Raw genomic sequence first — 19,106 nt, 5'->3', positions numbered from 1 at the left:
AACACAAAGCAAGGAATTGCTTATCCATGGAAATTAGTTTCCAGAACTGTACCCACTGATGACAAAGTTGGTAGCTTTCTCTCTCAAATAACGTGTTTGAGCTGCTTCAAGTCAGTTTATCACAGACCTTAAGCAAACAGTGTGAGTCTATGAGGGAGATTTTCAAGAAGAGATGCCAGAGGACTTTTTTTTTTTTTTTTTTTTTTTTTTTTTTTCCTCCTCATGGCTTCATATGAAGAGCAAAGGCAGGGCTTTGGACAAGTCTGGAGATGGAAGGCTGCTACTGCAAGAACTGGGTGGAACAAAACTTGCAAACTTGTCTAAGGAATTCTCTCCTCAAGCGCTACTGCTAACTGCTCTCCATGCCAGAGAAAGGGAAGAGTAGTTTGGGTCCAAAAGGTTAAGGGTTTAGAGGTCACTCTTCCCGGCTGAAATACAACTAATCGAATAGAAAATTTGTCCTCTGGGTGAACCTGTTCCTGCAATTTAGCCGAACTTCAGTAAAATACCTTTTCAGCTTCTCAACGTGAAGGCGTCAGAAAAAAGACGTCTTTACTATGTATGAACTCTGTGCTTTTTGTCATAGAAACAATGATGCGAATAATGCAGGAATATCCATCTTTAATATCACGACGTGGAGATATTCAAGGATTGCCATGTGCAAGTCTGAGAACTGGGCTAACCCTAAGGAAGAACAAAGAGTTTTCCCCCAGGCTCTAAAACAAAAGACCAAGTCCTGCAAGATACTTTGCGGACTTCTAGGGACGAGAAAAGGGCAGAAATTAACCGCTGACCACAGTCAATTTTGCCGAATACATACATTTTGAAAGCTCGCCTTTTATTTCCGAGTTTATGCAAGCCGAGTTTTCCTGGCGTTTCCCCGAGTGAGTTCAGAAATCAACATGTCCTCAAGGGGAGACGCTCAGCCTAGACCTGGGCACTTTAAAGAGGACTCACACGTTCCTGTTTCAATCTCCCTTTAAACAAGTGGAACTGGAGCTTTTAGTCTCGGTTTCCCTCTTTTTCCTCTCCTCTCTGATAGCACGCTGAGGATCTGGCTGCCCCGAGGGTACCAGAGCTGGGGACGAGCCCTCAGCCCGCCCGAGCGGAGGTGCAGGGGCCGAGGGAGCTGGTTTGGCTGGGTTTGCTGCTTACAGGGCAGGATTCTTGCCCCCAAACTTTGGCACGATGCAAACGGCAGCCACGGACAAATGCCTGGATATCAGCCCAGCTCTGCTCCCTGTCCAACCTTCCACCTTCCCCTGAAACTAAGTTGCTGAGATTTCTGAACATTTCACTTAAGTGTCGTGGTTTGCTTATAAACAATCACTGTTCTTAAAAAAAAAAAAAAAAAAAAAAAAGGAAAAGAAAGAAAAAAAGTAACACAAATAATCCAAAACAAAACAAAGCAACAACCCACGCAGACCGTCTCTGTTTTGGACAGTAAATAAATTTTAAATCAGACAGAAAGAAAGGATTCAGCTTTGAGAAAAAAAAATGGTTCAAACAATACCAGCAATCACTTTGATTTTTCACTCTGGGGTTTTCTTTTTAGTTTATTTTTCTTTCCTTTTTTTTATATATATATATATGAGGTATCGTTGGTTTAAAGTACAGCGCAGAGCAGAGCAGACTTTGGAAACAGATTTTTAAGCTTGTTAGCCCTGGATGTTATAGGGTAAGGAGTAGGGACGCTTTTTCTATTCACGGAGAAGGAAATGCAAAAAATGGGACAAGAAAGTTGTGTACGTTCAAGACAAGTAAACATTATACATGTGTTCATGAGACTGGGAAGGAAAAAAAATCCGTATTTCAGCTCCCCTTTTCCATTTTTGGTTTGACTATTTTTCTTTCATTTTATATTCATTCGTCTACATAACAAATAAATAAATACACTAACACAATCAGAACATAAAATAACCCGTTTTCACTTAATTCCTATGCACATCTGAGACGTTATGGAAATGAGCAAGTATTTTCATTACACCAAGAAAGGTAAAGCAGCACAAAAAGTTCACAAATACTAGTCTTCATTGTTAAATAAAAGACTATACTATAATTTTCCAGTCCTCAACTTGCCCAAATGCATCATCCCGAAATTGCATGGGATAAAAAGACAATTAAAAGCAGAAATCTCAGAATAAAGCATCTAACCTTCACTTTCAAATTCAAAACTGAAACACAGGACAGTTTCATTTTCAATGATTTATTACTATTAATGGACAGACGGTCTCCTTTAATATTTTTCCAATCCCCACTGCCTGCATGATGTAATTCTTCTCTTTTTTTCTCTCTCTCTCTCTTTTTTTTTTAGGTTGTGCTAGTAGATGCAAATAAAATAAAGTCCGAAGTAGCGTCATTTTGTCTCCTTTGTACAACAGTACCTTAAAGAAAGATGACAGTTTCTTGATTCTTTAGCTGCTACATGCAGGTTCTGCTTGGATAATGTCAGTTATGTACAGTACTGGTCAGAATCAAAGGATGAAATGGAAAATTTCACCTCTTCTATAAAGTTGTCAAGTCAGTCTGATGGTCCTTGGAAACAGTCTGTAAATGTGGGTTTGAACCAGAGGAAGAAGATCTGCCCTTCGTGTTGGGCAGTTTGTGATCTTTTTTCCACTTCATTCTTCGGTTCTGAAACCAGATCTTGATCTGGCGCTCAGAGAGACACAAAGTGTGGGCTATCTCAATACGGCGGCGCCTAGTCAGGTACCTGTTAAAATGAAATTCTTTTTCCAGTTCTAGGACTTGCTGTCTGGTGTAAGCTGTTCGGGAGCGTTTAGGTTCCCCTCCGTTGTAATTGGGATTCACTGGGAAAAAAATACGGAGAACTTTACAAATCTAATCTTGACTTCCCGGTTCGACTTTACAAAACAAAACCTTACGAGCTGCGAGCATGTGGCCGGGCTGGATTCATCACAGTTGCTTACAATGGATGTGCTGTTTTCACCCTTACTTAACACAGGCGCTAGAGCCGCGCCGAGCTAGGTAGGCTGGAAGCCTCCAAGAGGCTTCGAAAATGGAGTTTCCTCCTGCATAGAAAAGACCCACATGGCCAACGGCCTATTTCCTCAGCAATAAAAATTTATGACGAGTGTAATTGGCTACCTCGGTTTAAAAACCTCGTCCAGGCGCCTTGCGAGGACTCGAGCACCCATCTCTGAGGACAACCGCAAGCAGGGTAGAAGAGCAAAGTAAGAAGAGGATCCTTACCCGAGTTAACATGGACTTTCTTCATCCAGGGATAAACTACTGCTGGCTGCTTAACTGCTGCCCCGTTTGGGGGTTTGAGGGCCGGCTGCTGGCTGCAGGCGCGGGAGGTGGGCAGCGGAGGCGGCGGACAGTGCTCTGCCGGCCCGGGGAAGGGGCCCGGGGGGCCGGACTGCTCCTGCCCGTGACCCCGCGGCTGCACGGCGGAGCCCTGGGCATTGCTACAGCTAAAGGGCGGCTCGCTGTAGTTTGACCGTGGGTAGATTCCCTGATGCTGGAAATCAGAGCCCTGCGAGGCACTGTAGTACTCTGAACCCTGCTCGGCTAGGTAGCTATTCTGCAAATATTCCTCGCAAGGAGGAAATTTGGGATCCACATATTTAGAGTTCACCATATACGAACTCATGGCCATTAATTTCTGAAGGTAGAAAATACTAATTTTTCTCGTGTTGTCTTTTTTTCTCCTTCCATAGAGCCCTCCTACTTGCTGTCAACTGAATAAAGTTAGGCGTGCATGTGACCGGGCCGGCCAATGGGGAGGCAGCGAGCTGATCACCGGATTTGTGTGCAGCTCATAATTTCCACGAATTTAACTAAATAATATACGTGTAATCAAGTGACCCCGCTCCGGTAGGTTTTACCCTCCGAACCAGATATCAGGGTTTTAGGAATACTCATCAAGCGACGGTCGCCTGCCTGACCCTCAGGTACAGCCAGCCTTTTGTCTGGGCTGACTTTGCTAACCTCTGACGCCCTTCCGTCTAATTCACCAGCCAGAATCTCCACCAGGGTTTGCTACGTTGGTTAAAAATAAAATATCGAAAGAAACTGAAAGAGCGAGGAGCTGAAGTAGGAGTAAAAGGGAGGAAACTGATAAGGAGGCAAGAAAAAGAAAAGACATCAAAGAAGAGGGTAATATGATGTACAATAGATCTGTCCTGTCTTTGTCTCACAGAGGTCATCCAAAAGTTACCAGAATTTAGTTCTGCTGAATAAAATTAGGCAATCAGTAACTTCTCATTCACTTTGCAAACCTCAATATATACGTGTGTATACGTATACACACAGACACACATATATATGTAAGTATATACGTATATGTGTACAAAATCATACAGATAACAAGAAATTGTTCACTTTTAACCACTAAAGTTCAGTCAATTGAACTGGAGATGGCATTTAATTATGTTTAAAATATCACAGGTTTAATGAGATAAATTCAGTCTTCATTCATCAATATCATTCCTGGAGCACAAGTAAATACATTCCAGTTAGTCGAATGCTGCTTTTGCTGCTGTTGTAAATATTTTGATGAGATCTGGACACTTGACAGGAAAATTTTGCCAGCGTCTGGCATATCTAGCTAATTTATAAGTATCTTTTTAAAGATTTATGCACTGTTTTTTTTCTCCAGAAAATTTGTAGCTCTTGCGAGATTAACTGTTTAAATTCGCAGTCTATTAATGGCAGTTACGATTGAACGACAAATGAAATTTAAAGAAATGTTTTAATGTATAGTAAATATGAGAGAGGCAGCAAAACTTTTAGAATTTCTCAACATTCAACATGCACGTGTATTTTGATTCCGTCAGTATTTAAACTTCTAACCATTTGCAGAAAGGTGAAGTTTTTGCATCGACCATATATTCCCCTAGAATCGAATCTGTGACTATATGAATACCACACAAATTCGGTTCTACAGGGTATATATAGACAACGTAATAACATTCTGTTTTCGTCTACAGTATATCAGGTCATTGCAATTCTCTTATTCCTTACTGTCTTCTGAGGAATGCAAACTATTCTGTGGGGATAAAGCTCTGAAATACGGATTTGCAGAAAGATGGGATTTCAGAAAAGATTCACGGTAGTTATTATTGATGAAATAGAGCTCTAAGACTCTGTACCAATTTATAGCGACGAATTTCGACTAACAAATTCTCTGTAAGACCTGCTGATTACTTTAAATGCTCTGTCGTTTACAGATACTAGATGCTAGTAGTCAAATTGCGCTATTTAGAACAATAATAGTTAAAAACATATAGAAAAGAGGGTTTTATCTGTCTAGTCTAACACAGATCTGAAAAGATTTTACCTAATTAGAATTTCCCCCACAAAAGAATTAAAAGCAAACAAAAAAAAAATCGAAACAGAAGCAAAACAGCCGACAACAGAAACAGCGATTCGTGGATAAAACGAGATTCAAGGCTGGAGTTAGCTGCTCTCGGGAAGAAGAGAATTTCCAAATTTACCTTCATCCCATTATGCTGCTCTAGTTATTATCCCCGCTGGCTGCGTGTGAGCCGCAGCCTCGCACCCTCCCCAGGTTCTCCCCGCCGTAGCGTTTATGGTGAAGGGCAGGGCGAGAGGTCATTCGAAATCATTTACAAACATATCACCAAGTTTCATTATTTCTACTTTGTCGACAGCAGCACACAGGAGTACAAAAGTTCATGAATTGTGTCTGACCCAGCTCCTCTCTGCTGTCCCGCGGGCAACCTCTTCTCCTTCGAATATTTAAAACAAGGAACATAAGGACAAATAATAGTGCGGGTGCGATACACGCAGGCACTGCGAAGGGCAGATTTGGGGGTGTTGGGTTTATCCGAGCGGCATGCACCGGTTGGTCTGCTTGGCTCCAGCTCCCAGCTGCCTAATCTGGGGGCTGCTGCTTCCAAACATCTGCTTTCTGACCACTGCGGTGGCATCTCCTTCACAGCAAGTGCAACTCCAAACGAGTCGGTGTCCCTAGTCTCGCTTTTCCCGGATTATTTAAATCTCCACCCAACTCTGTGAGCGGGGCGCCCCGTTGCCCCCCTCCCTGGGCGGGGGCGGGGGGCGCCGGCTGGACGGGGCGGGCGCAGACCCCTCCCGCGCCGGGCTCGCACGTGGGCGAGCCCCGAGCCCCGACGGCCCCGACGGTGCTGGGGAAGCAGCAGCTCCTGCCCTGCCTAATACTACACATTTTCATATTTGTTAGACGCTGTGACCTGTGTTTCACCTTATTGCACGACTTGCTCAGACAGGTCAAAGCCAAAGAGTTATTGATGAACAAAAGCGTTATATATTCACCTCCTGTTCAACTGCCCATACAAAATGCTTTTGATCCATCAGCCTTTTTGTATTCTGCTTCATAATCAGTATGCTAAATGTACGTTGGCAGAAAGCAAGAAATCCATACATTTAGGGACGGGCCTGGGATAACATGCCAAGTGCATCAATGTGTCGCAGGGCTGAGCTACAGGGGGAGGAACGTTACCTATGGAACAACGTTAAAAAAGCAGCGCTGGAGGCAATTGTTTATTTCGTTTTTAAAGGGCTTAAAATCCAATATCACAACGTAAAGTGAAAAGAGAAAGAGAAGCCTGGCATGAAGTAGAGAAAGAGATGATTTTTCAGAAAGCTTGGAGAGGAAACAGGGAGAAATGCAAATAAACACAGCTTCACTCCTGTACATTCTCCCGGCGAGAGCATGGTTTGCAGAAGCGGGGAGGGCAGTATGTCTGTAATGAATCTTCAAATATCACAGGCTTTCTTTTCCGCTTTGAGAGACAAGCCAGCCTCAGTCTGAAGCACCGGTACTAATGCATTTAGTCCTCCTTAGAGCAGCCAGAACTGTTCAACAGCATTTCCTGCTCCATATCTAGCTGCCCTCTTCCCACCCACACCCTCATCCGCCCTCTGTCCCCAGTTCAGCTCATTTTCAACCATCAAAAATACGGAACGCACTAAAGGCTGCCCTCATAAGCTCAGCTATCCATTCTCTTCACAGTGTTTAAATCCATATTTGATTCTCATTTGCCCAGAGAGACTGTACCAGAGCAGAGGATCAATGCTACTGCTTAGAATAATGCAATTGCACCACTAGACTAACAACTCGGCTCGCTGATGCTGACAACGTCCAAATACCAGTACGCCTCTCATTCATTCATGATGCTACTTCTAACGAGGTTAAAATGAGATAACAAGCACAACTCTGTTGTAATCCCGTCTGGAAAAATAGAGGAGGAGTAGCCGAGATTATGAGACGCTGCGGTATAACGTGACAGATCCAGTATTTGCGCGGGGAGGCGCTGTATGGTTCTACCAAGTTAAAATGGTAACCCTGCTAATTGCTTCAAAGCGCTTAAGAGCGGTATGACACCTGTACAGCCCCACGGAGACCGTACCTCTACCTCTAATGCTAGCTAGGCTTTTCCAGGACATGACACCGCAAACCGAAACACCAAGAGCATTCACATGCTGACTTAAGCTTTTTGTAGTAATATTCAGCAGGGATACGTCTGGTTTAATTGCTCCAATCTGAGGAAAAGAAGCAGCATTTTCAAGCAACGCCAACTGTGCAAAAAATGAGAGGTTACTCACCGTAGATGTCTTTCCATGCTGCCGAACCTGTTGCAATAAAAACGTTTGTTACTGTTGTATTCCACATACGAGTGATATTTCTTTAGAACAGATCTGATAGATGAACACGGAGGAGAGCTGGTGGTAAATCCTGCGGGCAGGCAGACTGATGGGGTGGAAGCCCCTTCTGAATGAGGACCACATTGCATACAGACAGTTTTTATGAACACATGCTTTCCCTGTGTCTGGGGTGTGATCTTTCACTTTTAATATTCATAGTCTTGATTTTATACCAGATAATTTCTAAAGGGATGAAAAGTCAGACCTCCCTCTTTCACTACTGGAAAAGAAAAAAGAATAACAATGGCCTTTTTTTGTTCTGTGGTAATTCAATCGCTTACAAATGAAATATTCAGATCACCTTTGCTAAACCATCACCCATAAAATGTCACAAGACATGTAGCACCGTATTCATGCTGAGCATAGAAAGAAGAAAAAAATACAGGAATAGGTCTCGGGTTACGCCAAGATAGATAGCCTTTAAGACCACGTAATTACCCAAACATTAACCATGAGCCATGCGTCTTTGTTTGCGTTATAAAAGGATAGATTTGACTCCAACTTTGCTTCAAATCTTTTAATAAATGCATTCAAATATCACAATTGAAGGGGGAAGCACGCATTTAGTCCAATGCTGCTGAAATGCAGGATATATTTAAAGGTAAAATACCAATATAAGGGTCCTTTGCTGTAAGCAAATTTTCACCTCTTCTTTTGCCTTCCCGCATTATCTTGGAGAGTTGCTGTATTACATGCAGAGCAATTGCCTAGGTAACAATAGTTCACTACACAGAGCTTCCCAAGATTGCCTTTTTTTTTTTTAAGTTCGCCCTACTCTGGATAGCACTCAGAGCTTGCAACAAGAACAGTGGAATAATATTAGCAGTTCGACACTAAACAATACTTTGCTGTTCCATTCCTTTTCCTTTTCCCTTTCCTTTTTCTTTTTTTTTTTTTCTTTTTTTTTTTTTTTTAAGGTTAGTTTCAAATAAGACGCTTCATTGCATTCGAAATCTCGGGCAAGGAACGGCAAGTTAATCGCAGCTTTTCTCTAGCTATTTGAGCTCTACCTGCTCATTTCTCAGAGCAAAGCTCGTTAACATTTCCAGCTAAGCGCTATTTGTATCTCACTCGCATATAGCTTAAAGAAGCACAAAGACATCGGAGCAACTCGATCACGTAGGTGGCTGCAAGAAGGATAGCGGACTTACTGCGAGCTTCCCTCTGGCAGGGCAAACCTGGGAGCAGAGGTGTCTCCATGGCCGCGGTCCCGCAGAAGGCTCCTTGCTAACACTTCCCCGATTACTGCTTCCAGGAACGAAAGCATCTGCACTTGTATGCTCTTAAACTAATTTATGGTGGGAATTATATTTTGGCTTGTCAACTCTCAAGCCATAAAACAAAGTTTATTGGAATCACGTGCTTCTAAATAGCCACTCAGGACCTATCTCTGCGGAACCATAAATAACCTTCAGCTTTAAACTTTTATTCGCTAAATAAAGGTTCGCTGAATCTGTCCTATAAAATGGGACCGGTTCAGAATAGCGGGGATGCGCGGAAGGTCGGGTCCGCGACGCTAGCCGGCCTTTCAAAGGGGCACGTTGTAAGGAAAGCTAGTGGGGGGGGGGCACGCTCCCGAATTGCTCTTGCGAAGGTGCCTTGCGCCGTGGGTACCAATTCTTTGCACCTCTATGGGAGGGGGGAGCTCATCGCCAGGAAGGAACAGGGAGGTGATCGCTGCGGGGCGGGAGCGCACCTTTTCCCTCTCCCCGGAAGTTTATGACATTTTGGTCTGACGCCGCTGGAAAAACGTTTTGGACTCCTTCATCTCATAAACTGTTGCTCAGGGGAGTTGTGCCAGGGGTTGCGGGCTCTGCAGACACCCGCCGGACGTTTGCAAGAGACCAAACTGCTGGAAACAGCCAGGGCACCGGGCTTTGGAAAGGGAGAAAGTGTGAAGCTTGCCACAATGAGATCTTTGAGGACTGGAAGTTTAAGGAGGGTTATAAAACAATAAAACAGCCCTGGTGTGAAGGGAGCAGGGTGTGAGTTGGCAAATGAGAATTTCAAGGAGTCTAGGCACAGGAAGTCAAATGTCCCTGGCAGTAGCGCAGTCGCCTTTTGCATGAAGGGAACCGGTGCTCGGTCCCCGATCTGTCCCCGCTCAGTCGAGGGATTCGGAGCGGCCAGGAGTAGCGCGTCCGAGAGCGTCCGTCCCGTCGGGTCCCGCTGCCCGCAGGTGCGGGCAGGCAGCGCCCAGCGGCGCCTCCGCGCTCCGCTGGGGAAGATAAGCCAGCTCCAGCTCCTGACTGGGTGGTGGCACCAGCCGGCTGGTGCCTCTCTAACGCGAGAGTTAGCTCCCTCCTGGTCTGTGCATACTTGGCATCGCCATTTCCTGTCTCCGTGGAACAAATCTAGAAATACAAGCTTGAATCTGCTAAAACACCTAGCTTAACCCCCATCATGGCCTTTAAGTTCCCCACTCACAGTTGGTCAAATTGTTTTTTCCACCAGACAGCAGGAGACATCCTGAATTCTTGCAAATAGCCTCTTTCCTGCATTTTATTTACGATACAGGGTTATTTGGAGTTCTGTCTTTCTGTGTGAATGCTTTAACCAAAAAGCATCACCGCCGTGCACTATTAAAGGCCAAAGCTGTGCAATGTTTTTTTCCTCCTGTGCCCGCTGCTGCCCAGGACCACTGGTGGAAACTGTGCATCAGGTGACATTTAAGGAGAAATGCGTAGTCGGGGAAACCCTGGGGCGGCCCCGGGGGAACGGGCTTCTCCGCGCCTGCAGCCTGACGGCGCGGCCCGGCGAAGGGGCTGTGGCAGGGCCGGCGCCACCGACAGCCCGACCCGCGGCGGGGGGAGCCCTGGCCCGGACGGGGAGCCCCCGGCTCCTGCTGGCTGCAGCGCTGGGCCGCCCCTCGGGCGGGGAAGCTCCCCACGGGGCTCTAGCCCGTGCTCCGGCCCGGGGGCTGGCAGCAGCTGGAGGCCGGGGGACCCTGACAAATGCACCATCCCGACAGGCCTCCAGGGGAACCACTGTAGGGACAGGCAGCTTCAGGAAGCCAGACGCGCCCGGGAGCCTGCAGTCGCTCAACAGCCCCCCCCGCGACGCAGCGGCCCGACGTGCGGCGCGCCCGTGGCTCCCCACGGCTCCCCGAGGGGAGGCGAGCGCAGGGGCGTCGGGAGGCGCTCAGCCAGCCGCTGCCTGACGGCCAGATGTGGGAGTAGTTTCCTGGGGAAGATGGGAGAAAAGGCTATGGATCCGCCTGTGAGGGGGGAGGGTGCACTGGGAAAGTCACCATCTGATTCTGCAGCTTGATTCTTAGTCATCATAATCTGGTTTTCTCACATTTCAGTTGACTTTCCCATTGCACACTCCCCGCGGAGGCTACTAGCTCTCTTGGCGAGCCTCGAGGCCAAGAAAAGACTCATGCACATAATGGCTCTGGGAACCAGACACTGCTCACCAGATCTACTCGTGCGAATTTGGGAAGAGACGAGTCCTTGAGAAGGAAGAAAAACTGGCAGCACTGGGAGGCTTCCGAAGCAGAACATTAACCCACTAAAACTAAGCAAAGGCATGCAGAGTGCTGCGAAGGGAGCAGGTGTTGCAGCAAGGGGTGTGAGCAGAGGTCGGGAGCCTTCACTCCTCGCTTTAATCCGAGTGGGAGCAGCAGCCCCGAGAATGGGTTTCTCAGCAAGAGTCTGCTCCCAAAAATGCCCTGGAGGTCTTGGGGTTGGGACTGGGAAAGGAGAGGTAGTACAAAGCTCATTAGAGAGATACAAATCGCTGTAATCTAGGGGCAAGATTAAAGTTTCTCCAGCTGAATAATTCTAGCTCTAAGGTTCTGAACAGGGGATTGTGAGGATTTTCACATTTCCTATTCCAAAATGCAGATGTGGAAGTTGACTTTGAAGCTCTGGCTAGTTCACTCACTAGGCCTTTATGACTGTTCTCATTTTGGGGAACCGACGATCTTGAAATGGTTAAGATATGGAATGAAGTAACTCCAGAATAATTGGTTTCCCTCTAGTAATTGTTGCAATAAAAAGGTTGGGAAAATTGCATCGCATACGTAAAACACTGTCTCTCTTGAAGCTGATTGACTGCATCCTACCCTGAGGACCATGCAGTCAGGAAATGATAGGCTCCATCTCTGACTTTAAAGACCTTTTGAGTGCCTTAGTAGCATCCAACGCATTCGCTCTCGCTGCTTGTGTCGTAACTTCGACCTCTCTGCAGACACCCCCACACCCACGGCCTCGAAAAGCTGGATGTGGGCATGCAAAGGCCCCTCACCCCGAGGGCGAGCCCGAGGGAGAGCAGGCCCTAGGGGGTGCCGGAGGGGGCCACCCGCGCCCGGAGCATGAAGGGGGCAGTGGGCGCCCGGGGTGAGCGGGGCAGGGGGTGACGAGCGCCGTGGAGGGGACCCGCGGGAGCGCCCGGCCCGCTGCCGGGGCCGCCGCGGTCACGTCGGGCACGGCCGGGGAAGGGGAGCCCCGAGGGCGGGAGGCAGAGGCGGGGAAACGCGCAGGCTCCCGGGCCTGCAGGACGCAGGGGAGCGGGGGCGCGCTCTGGACGGGGCCCGCCGGCGCGGAGGGATGGGCGCGGGCAACATCGCTGCTCTGGCACCGACATCAAAGCGGCAGCGAAGGACATGGTGGCTGCCCGACATCAAAGAGCGGGCTGGTGCCACGGGAGGCCGGCGAGCAGCTCCTCTGAGCTCTGGCGAGCCGCCGCGGCCGAGGCGGGTCTGGCCCACCTTGGGGCGCACGGCTCTGCGCGGGCCCGGGGGGCTAGAGCTACTGAGAGAACTGACGCCCAGCAGCGGGGCGGCTCTGGGGACTGGGTGAAGACGCTCCAAAGCAGCGTCGGGCCCAGAGGGGGCCGGACCGACAGCTCCGGCCCTCCCGCGGGCTCCCCCCCGGGGCGGGCAGGGCGCAGCCCGCCGCGGCCGGGGCCGGGCAGAGAGGGAGGGCGAGGCGGAGGGCAACTCTGCGAGGCGGGAAGGCGGCCAGGCTTGTCCTACAGCGCCTTCTCCTGGAGGAGGGGGCGGCAGGCGAGAGGGCTACTGGCGGCGGCGAGGGGCTGCCGCGCCCCCGGCGGCCGCCGCTCCGCGCGGGCGCTGCGCCCCCGGCGGCGCAAGCCCACTGCGGCCGCGGCCGTCGGGGCCGGGCAGCCCCGGGGCAGCCCGCGCTGCCGCCCGCCCCGCGTGGAGACGTGGTGCAGCCCGGCCTCGACAGCGGGCGGCCGCAGACGGGGCGGGCGGCGGCGCGGCCCGGACTTGTGCCTGAGCCCGGGGGAGTCGCGGCCGGGAATTCCGGGGGTCCCAGGGGTCCCGGGGGTCCGGGACCCCCGACCTGGGGCTGGGGCGGCCTCCCCGGCAGGGGCATACGCGGAGAGCGGCGCACTTATACGCGGAGCTCCACGCGGGCCGCGGGCTCGCTGCCATCCCCGCTGCCGGCAGCAGCCGTCCAGGACGAAGCGGGGCGGCTCCGCTCGCCGCCGCGGAGGCACTGCGAGGGCCCGCGCACGGGGCCGCTGCCTCGTCCGCCGCCGCGAGACAGCGGGGCCGCGCCTGCGGGTCGGGGGACCGCTGCAGCCCCCCGAGGCCCAGCCGCCCTGCACCCTCGACGGGCACCTCCGTGCGCATCGGCCGGGCATCCTGCCCGGGCGCTCTGGGCCCCCCCCCCCCCCTTGCAGTGCTTGCGAGGAGATCCCCGGTCTGAGCAGAGCCTGCCGCAGCTGAATGCACTTTTATTGCCTCTTGTCCCTAGTGGAGATCCTTCCTCCACGTTAAGCCCGGCCCAATAGACTTGCTGCAATGTTTATTGCGCCTCATCTTTTTCTTTCACTTCCTGTTTTTTTCCTCTCTCACTACCAGCGGCATGACTGCCGCACTGCAGTAGAGCCGTAAATACCTTTAACAGCTGCCTGCCAACCAAGGGGTGAAATACTGTCTTTGTTCAGATTTTTTTCTGCCCCTAGAGCTCATAAAAAAAAGAATCAGAAGTATATTTGTACGCAAAAGAACAGTATTATTGGGAAAGAAACGAACCGGCGGGATTTGCCGTTCTATGAGCATAAAATCTATGTATAATTCTTTGCTCGGTCTTCCTGAGTTTCTGGAGTGCATAGTTCGCATCGCCTACTCTACTTGCCCCCGGCTCAGGCAGCAAAAGATGCCCCGCTCTGCCAGGCACCTTCTAGCAGTTAAGCGGGAGCCCAGCCTGACTGCTTAAAAGGCAATCAGCCCCAGGGGTACCTGGTACTGCCAGGCAGCGCACACGGCAGTTTCCTGGCTGTTATTTTTGTTGTTGTTCTTTTGCAGCACATACGTCAGTAAAATATGGGTTAGGAATCGTCTGTTTCCTTTCAAAAAAAAAAAAAAAGAAGAAGAAGAAGAAGAAAAGAAAAAAAAAGAAAAAATGAAAAAAAGAGATGAGTCATAAACTCTGTAAAACACATCGGAAAACGAAGCAGGTGTGAGAAAGCTGGATGTAAATTCGGTATTTCAAAAATTGCAGTACACGGATACACACTCTCGCATTATATATGTGTATAACAGATATACACATACGGTCATCAAATATACCATATATATTATATATACACAATTTGTCATGACTACACACACATAGGTGTACTTAAGAGCATACACATATGCATGTGTGCTTTAGTTTTAATGAACTAAAGAAAAGAAAAGAAATGCAAGAAAAAGACAGGAAGGAAGGAAGCCATTTGACAGGGAAAGAAGCTGAACTTCCAAATAAACCGGTGTGCTTATAAATGCATATGTGTCAGCACATGGACACACACACGCACACACACACGTTAGAATTCGTTAGAACATCCTGCTTTTGTTTTCTTCTTTTTCCCCAGGCTACTAATAACTTGAAAATAGCTCAAGGACAGGATTTTTCGAAGTTTTTGGGGAAATTTTTTATGAAGAAGCTACAGTAATTACTATGTCGCCTAGGAGGCATTCTCGAATGAAAGCTAACGTAATACACGCTTTCCCAGCTTCTCCTGAAAATTGTTGCTATGCTAAAAACTGTTCTTCCCAAATAACTCGAAAGTCACTTAGCAACTCAGTGTAATTAATCAGTTCAAGCAAATAAATACGACGAAAAAGCTACCCTATAAAGTATTGTAACTGGGCTAAGGCTTAATAGACTTGGTAGGTATCCGAGGATGGATTAAACAATTTCTTCCGCAGCTTCAGAGCATGTATTCTGGACATGTCCCACACCTTTCCACCTTCACGGGCTGCTCTGGTTATGCTTTAACAACATATTTTGCTTTACCATTAAGTAAGTGACTGTTTTCGAGGCAAACGACGACTTGCTAAATTTGTCTAGTGTAGTGGCACAGGCTCTGTGCATAAACTGGCATGGTGCATTTCCATCATTGACCCAAGTTGGAAACAAAATAGAAAGCAACAGTTTTTCGACATTAGCAATTCGAAAATGAGGAGGAAAATCATATTTCAAAATCATATACGTTCAGCAGAATAAAGTACAGATATCAACACGGATAAATAAACACATATAGGCAAGGTAGATACGAGATATGTACACATATATCGGTAAAGCATATGAAGTGTCCTATGCCACCTATCTATTTCCAAATACGCCGAATTTTCGAAAACTTTTCCCTGATTCAGACGCCCGTGATTTCCACGTGGCGCAGTGGTGCTGCGCCGGGTGCGCTTTTGCGCGGAGCGGGCGCGCAGGCACCGCCGTGGCTCCGGGCTCCGCACGCCGCGCACCACCTCCGCGCACAGCCAAGGCAGCGGCCGCGGCCGCGTCTCCCCGGAAAATATTCCCCGTCCCCGGCGGGGGGCCCTGCCAGCCGCCCCGGCTGCCCCGCCGCGGAGCGGGCCTGGCACGGCTCAGGGCGCTGAGGCTGCAGCCCTGGCGGGCGCGGAAGGCGCGCTACCGGGCGAGGAAGCGCGCATTTCCTGGCAGGGCATGCGGGAGGCTCGCACGGCCCTGCACGGCCCCGGCCCGGCCTCCCCCGGCCTCGGCCCCCGGCCGACCCCCACTCCTGCTCCGAAAACACCTGTTTAGGCTTTAAAGTTAGGCGCGCGGCCGTGCGCAGCGGGGGCCCGAGGCGCGCAACCGCCACCGCGCGCTTCAGCTGCCGGGGAAGGAAGGGAGAAAAAGGTGGGGAAATAATAATAAAAAGAGGAGGTGGGAGGGGGCCTGTTGCTAGAAGAAGCCTCCGCGGCAGGCGCCGCGCGCCCTGCTGCCCTCCTTCCGCGGCTCGCCGCGGAGAGCCGGCCGCCGCGCCTTCTCCGCGCCACACCGCGCCCCGGCTGCCGCACCCGGGGCGGTGATAGCAGCAGCCGCGGTGGCCGCAGCGATAACGGTGCTGACGGCGGCGGCAGCGGTGACAGGGTGCTGGGGGGCGCCGGGGACACAGGTGGCAAAACGGGGCGGGGAGGGCGGGGGAGCGGCGGCGCGCTGCGCTGCCCGGTGCGCGGGGGCCCGCGGCCAGCCCGGGAGAGAGCCGAGTCCTTACCGGGTCGCGGCGCTGCCCGCCTGCAGAGGAGCCCTGGAGGGTCGCTGTAATCCATTTTGCGCCCGCGTAGCAATCCGAGCCGCGGAGCAGAGCGCAGTAGCGGGGGCGACAAGCGGCGGGCCAGGAGTGGGGGGCGTGAGGCGGCGCGGGGCTCCGCGCAGCCCCCCGCGGGCGCGGGCGCGGGCAGGGGCACGTTGGGGGTGCGGGGCAGTGTCGCCGCGGCGGCGGCGGGAGCGGCCGCGGGTGCGGGGGAGCCGCGGAGCGGCGGGGAGCGGGGCACAGACACCACGGCGACTGCCATACACCTCCCGGAGACAAAGGTTAGGGAAAGAGGGGCTGCGGCTCTCCGAAGGCAGAATGCAGGGGGAAATTCGCCAGGGAAATCAGGGAAAGGCCATGAAAGCGCTCGCTGCCTGCACATGACCAGCCGCAGCCAATGACGAGCCCAAATAGGTCATAAAAAGGTCTATTACCAAGTTGTAAATTTTCTTCAAACAAAAAGGAATTTACTGCAATTCCTTGCGGATTTTGCACATACTGCTTCCCAGCGCCATGTTTCTTTCGCCTGCGCGCTGCGCTTTTATTTACCCGCTCGGCCCGCCCGCGGCCTGCGCGCTCCGGCACGGCGGCGCGGCCCCCGGGCGCGGGCAGGGGCGCGGGGGCTCCGCGCCGGCGGGGGGCACAAAGCGGGGGCTCCCCCGGCCCCGCCGCGCTGCCCCCGCGTCCCTGCCCGCAACGAAAGGGGACTTCAGCCCGCCTTTCGGGCCCCCCTCCCACGCCAGGTCGTAAAAGAAAACATATTTGCTTTAGCGCCCACTACTGAAGCCGAAGTCGCCGCCGACCTAAAAATAGCCGGAGCCGAATTAACGCCTTTTCCCTAACGGGAGGGCTGTGGTTCCCACAGGTTGCCCGGGGCGCAGTCGCTGAGCTGGGCTCCCTGCACCCTTTCCGGGCTGGGGTCCGCCTCCACCTCGCATACACTTTTCCCGAGGCCCTTTGGACTTGGAGGGAGCAAACGAATGGGCAAATTTTGTTCCTTAGAAAATATTCGAAATGGCTAAAACCTCCCCCGTGTCCACAGGGAATGCTCGGCTCACAGGCTGAGAATTGTGGGTGTTTCTTGCTCAATTTTTGTTTTGGAGAATAGAAACACCTCTCTCTCCATCGAGAGCCTCCATGTGGATAGTATCTGTCTAGGAAATAGAGCTGACAAAAATAATCTTTCCTAAAGATTTATTAAAAAAAAAAAAAGAAACATTACTATAGCCAATTAGACATTAGAGAAAAGCATCGACGTGCAATATGTCCCCTAACAAAGACATCGGGATTTTTTCCGGTTATTTTGAAGTGCATACGACCGGGCAGAGCTGGACGACGTGGGAGCAGAAATATTTCGCAGAAACCAAAAGTGCGGTATGTCTAAGCTGCAGCATTAAGAAACGGCTTCTCTTCGCCGCTGCTGCAACGACTATCACATCTCCAGCATTTCCCTGCCCAAACACCGCTGCTTGCTCCGTAGCTCGATGGCCCCAATTTTACGGGAAGGATCATTAACCGCCCGGGCCAATTCCTGCCTCACTTCTCTTTTTCTTAGCAGGACTCCAAGTAGAAACAAGGGAGAAAACACAGCTGTCAGATGGTAAATACCATAATAAGTACAGAGGAAGACAGCTTTTTTACTTGAAGAAATAAGATATGGACACTCCCGTTGCTGCTAGGCCTGTGCAAATGGTGTGTGCACAGGGGAGTTAGCTTGCTTCTTTGTGGCTGCGTTCCCAGTCTGCCCCGGGAAAGCAACGCTAACGGAAAATTCATCGAGAATATTTTAATTTTATTCTCTTTGTTCGAAAAATAAAAGCAAGTACGGCGGCGGCTCATTTCCGAACAGATATTCGCCTAGGAAATTCTTCATTCGGATATATACGTCTCCGTCATATATTTTGCCAGTGCAGCCAGCACCCACCTCGATAGGATTTGCAGGAGGCGGAATCAAAATGGCCTTCTGTGCAACAGGGCCGCCCTGTATTGCTCTGGTTCAATAAACCTTGGCCATAAACCCAGCAGAGAAGAGATGCTTATTTTGTGCCCGTTTACTGCACTTCTCCATGCCCCTGGTAGTGGGTGTTATTGCAAAACGCCCTTCTATTTTCTGTTTCAGACGACTGAGTTTCCTTAAAATCGCCGCGACTAGACCCACGTCCTTCCTGGACACTAGGGGTACTGGTGTATCTATGTAAATTCATGCAGCAAAATGTTTACTCCACGGCTTTGCTCCAGTTTCCACGCGTTTACAAGCTTTAACCAATTACGTGATTAAAATAAAAGCAGAACAATAACTTCTCCCGCTTGTGCCTCCCTTCAGAGCTGGCGCTTTGCGGGAATTGAAGCGTGCTTTGAATTGTTGCTGGGGTCTGGGGGAAGGAGAAGGGAAAAATAAAGACGTGAACCAAATTGGCCGTTTCAGCCCTACCGGTCGGGCCAAGCCCGAGCCGTTCGCGCGGGGCCGGGCCGCGAAGGCGCCCGTCCGTGGAGGGATGCGCCTGTCGGATAACGCGGGGTGCGTGGTCCGCCGCAGAACAGGAGAAAAGGAGATGGAAATAAAAAAAAAAGGAAAAAAAGAAAAAAAAAGAAAAGAATGGAAAAAATAAAATGAAAAAAAGAGGAAAAAAAAGAAAGAAAAGAGGGAGAGATAAATTAAGGCGTTTTCCTGACGGGAGCGGACCGCTCCTCCTGCGGCGTGCGGGCAGCCGCAGCGACAGCGCGAGCAGAGGCTGCGGCCGGCTCCGCGCAGCGGGGCGCAGCGGGGCGCAGCGGGGCGCGGGGGGCAGCTCGCACGGCCCCGCTCCCGCATGAAGCAGATGGGAACAGCCCGGCCATGGCGGTGCTGCTTGCGCATGCAGGGAAAATGTGCTCCTTTTTTTTTTTCTGTTTGCGCGCGATTTAGGACCACAGAG

The 19,106-nt window shown here is 50.6% G+C and overlaps 2 protein-coding genes across 2 annotated transcripts in view; both read right to left on the bottom strand.

The window, feature by feature from the left end:
* Positions 1–16,171, bottom strand: part of HOXD3 (homeobox D3) — a 30,189-nt gene extending 14,018 nt beyond the window's left edge. Inside the window, exons 1-2 of the mRNA XM_062578570.1 lie at positions 16,153–16,171; positions 7,576–7,602 (exon numbers count right to left, since the gene is read on the bottom strand). The gene's annotated coding sequence lies outside the window, so the exon portion shown is untranslated. The remainder of the gene's footprint in view (positions 1–7,575; positions 7,603–16,152) is intronic.
* HOXD4 (homeobox D4) lies at positions 2,506–3,631 on the bottom strand. The gene is made up of 2 exons (XM_062578947.1): positions 3,214–3,631; positions 2,506–2,810 (listed from the first exon to the last, which is right to left on the bottom strand). Exons 1-2 carry the CDS (start codon positions 3,620–3,622, stop codon positions 2,506–2,508), a joined length of 714 nt encoding a protein of 237 aa, XP_062434931.1. The 5' UTR covers positions 3,623–3,631.
* Positions 16,172–19,106: the final 2,935 nt, after the last annotated feature.

The sequence above is a fragment of the Rhea pennata genome, chromosome 6 (assembly GCF_028389875.1).
Source record: "Rhea pennata isolate bPtePen1 chromosome 6, bPtePen1.pri, whole genome shotgun sequence".
Taxonomy (NCBI): domain Eukaryota; kingdom Metazoa; phylum Chordata; class Aves; order Rheiformes; family Rheidae; genus Rhea; species Rhea pennata.
Note: the sequence above shows the minus strand (reverse complement) of the source record. Positions and strands in the feature narration are given on the sequence as shown.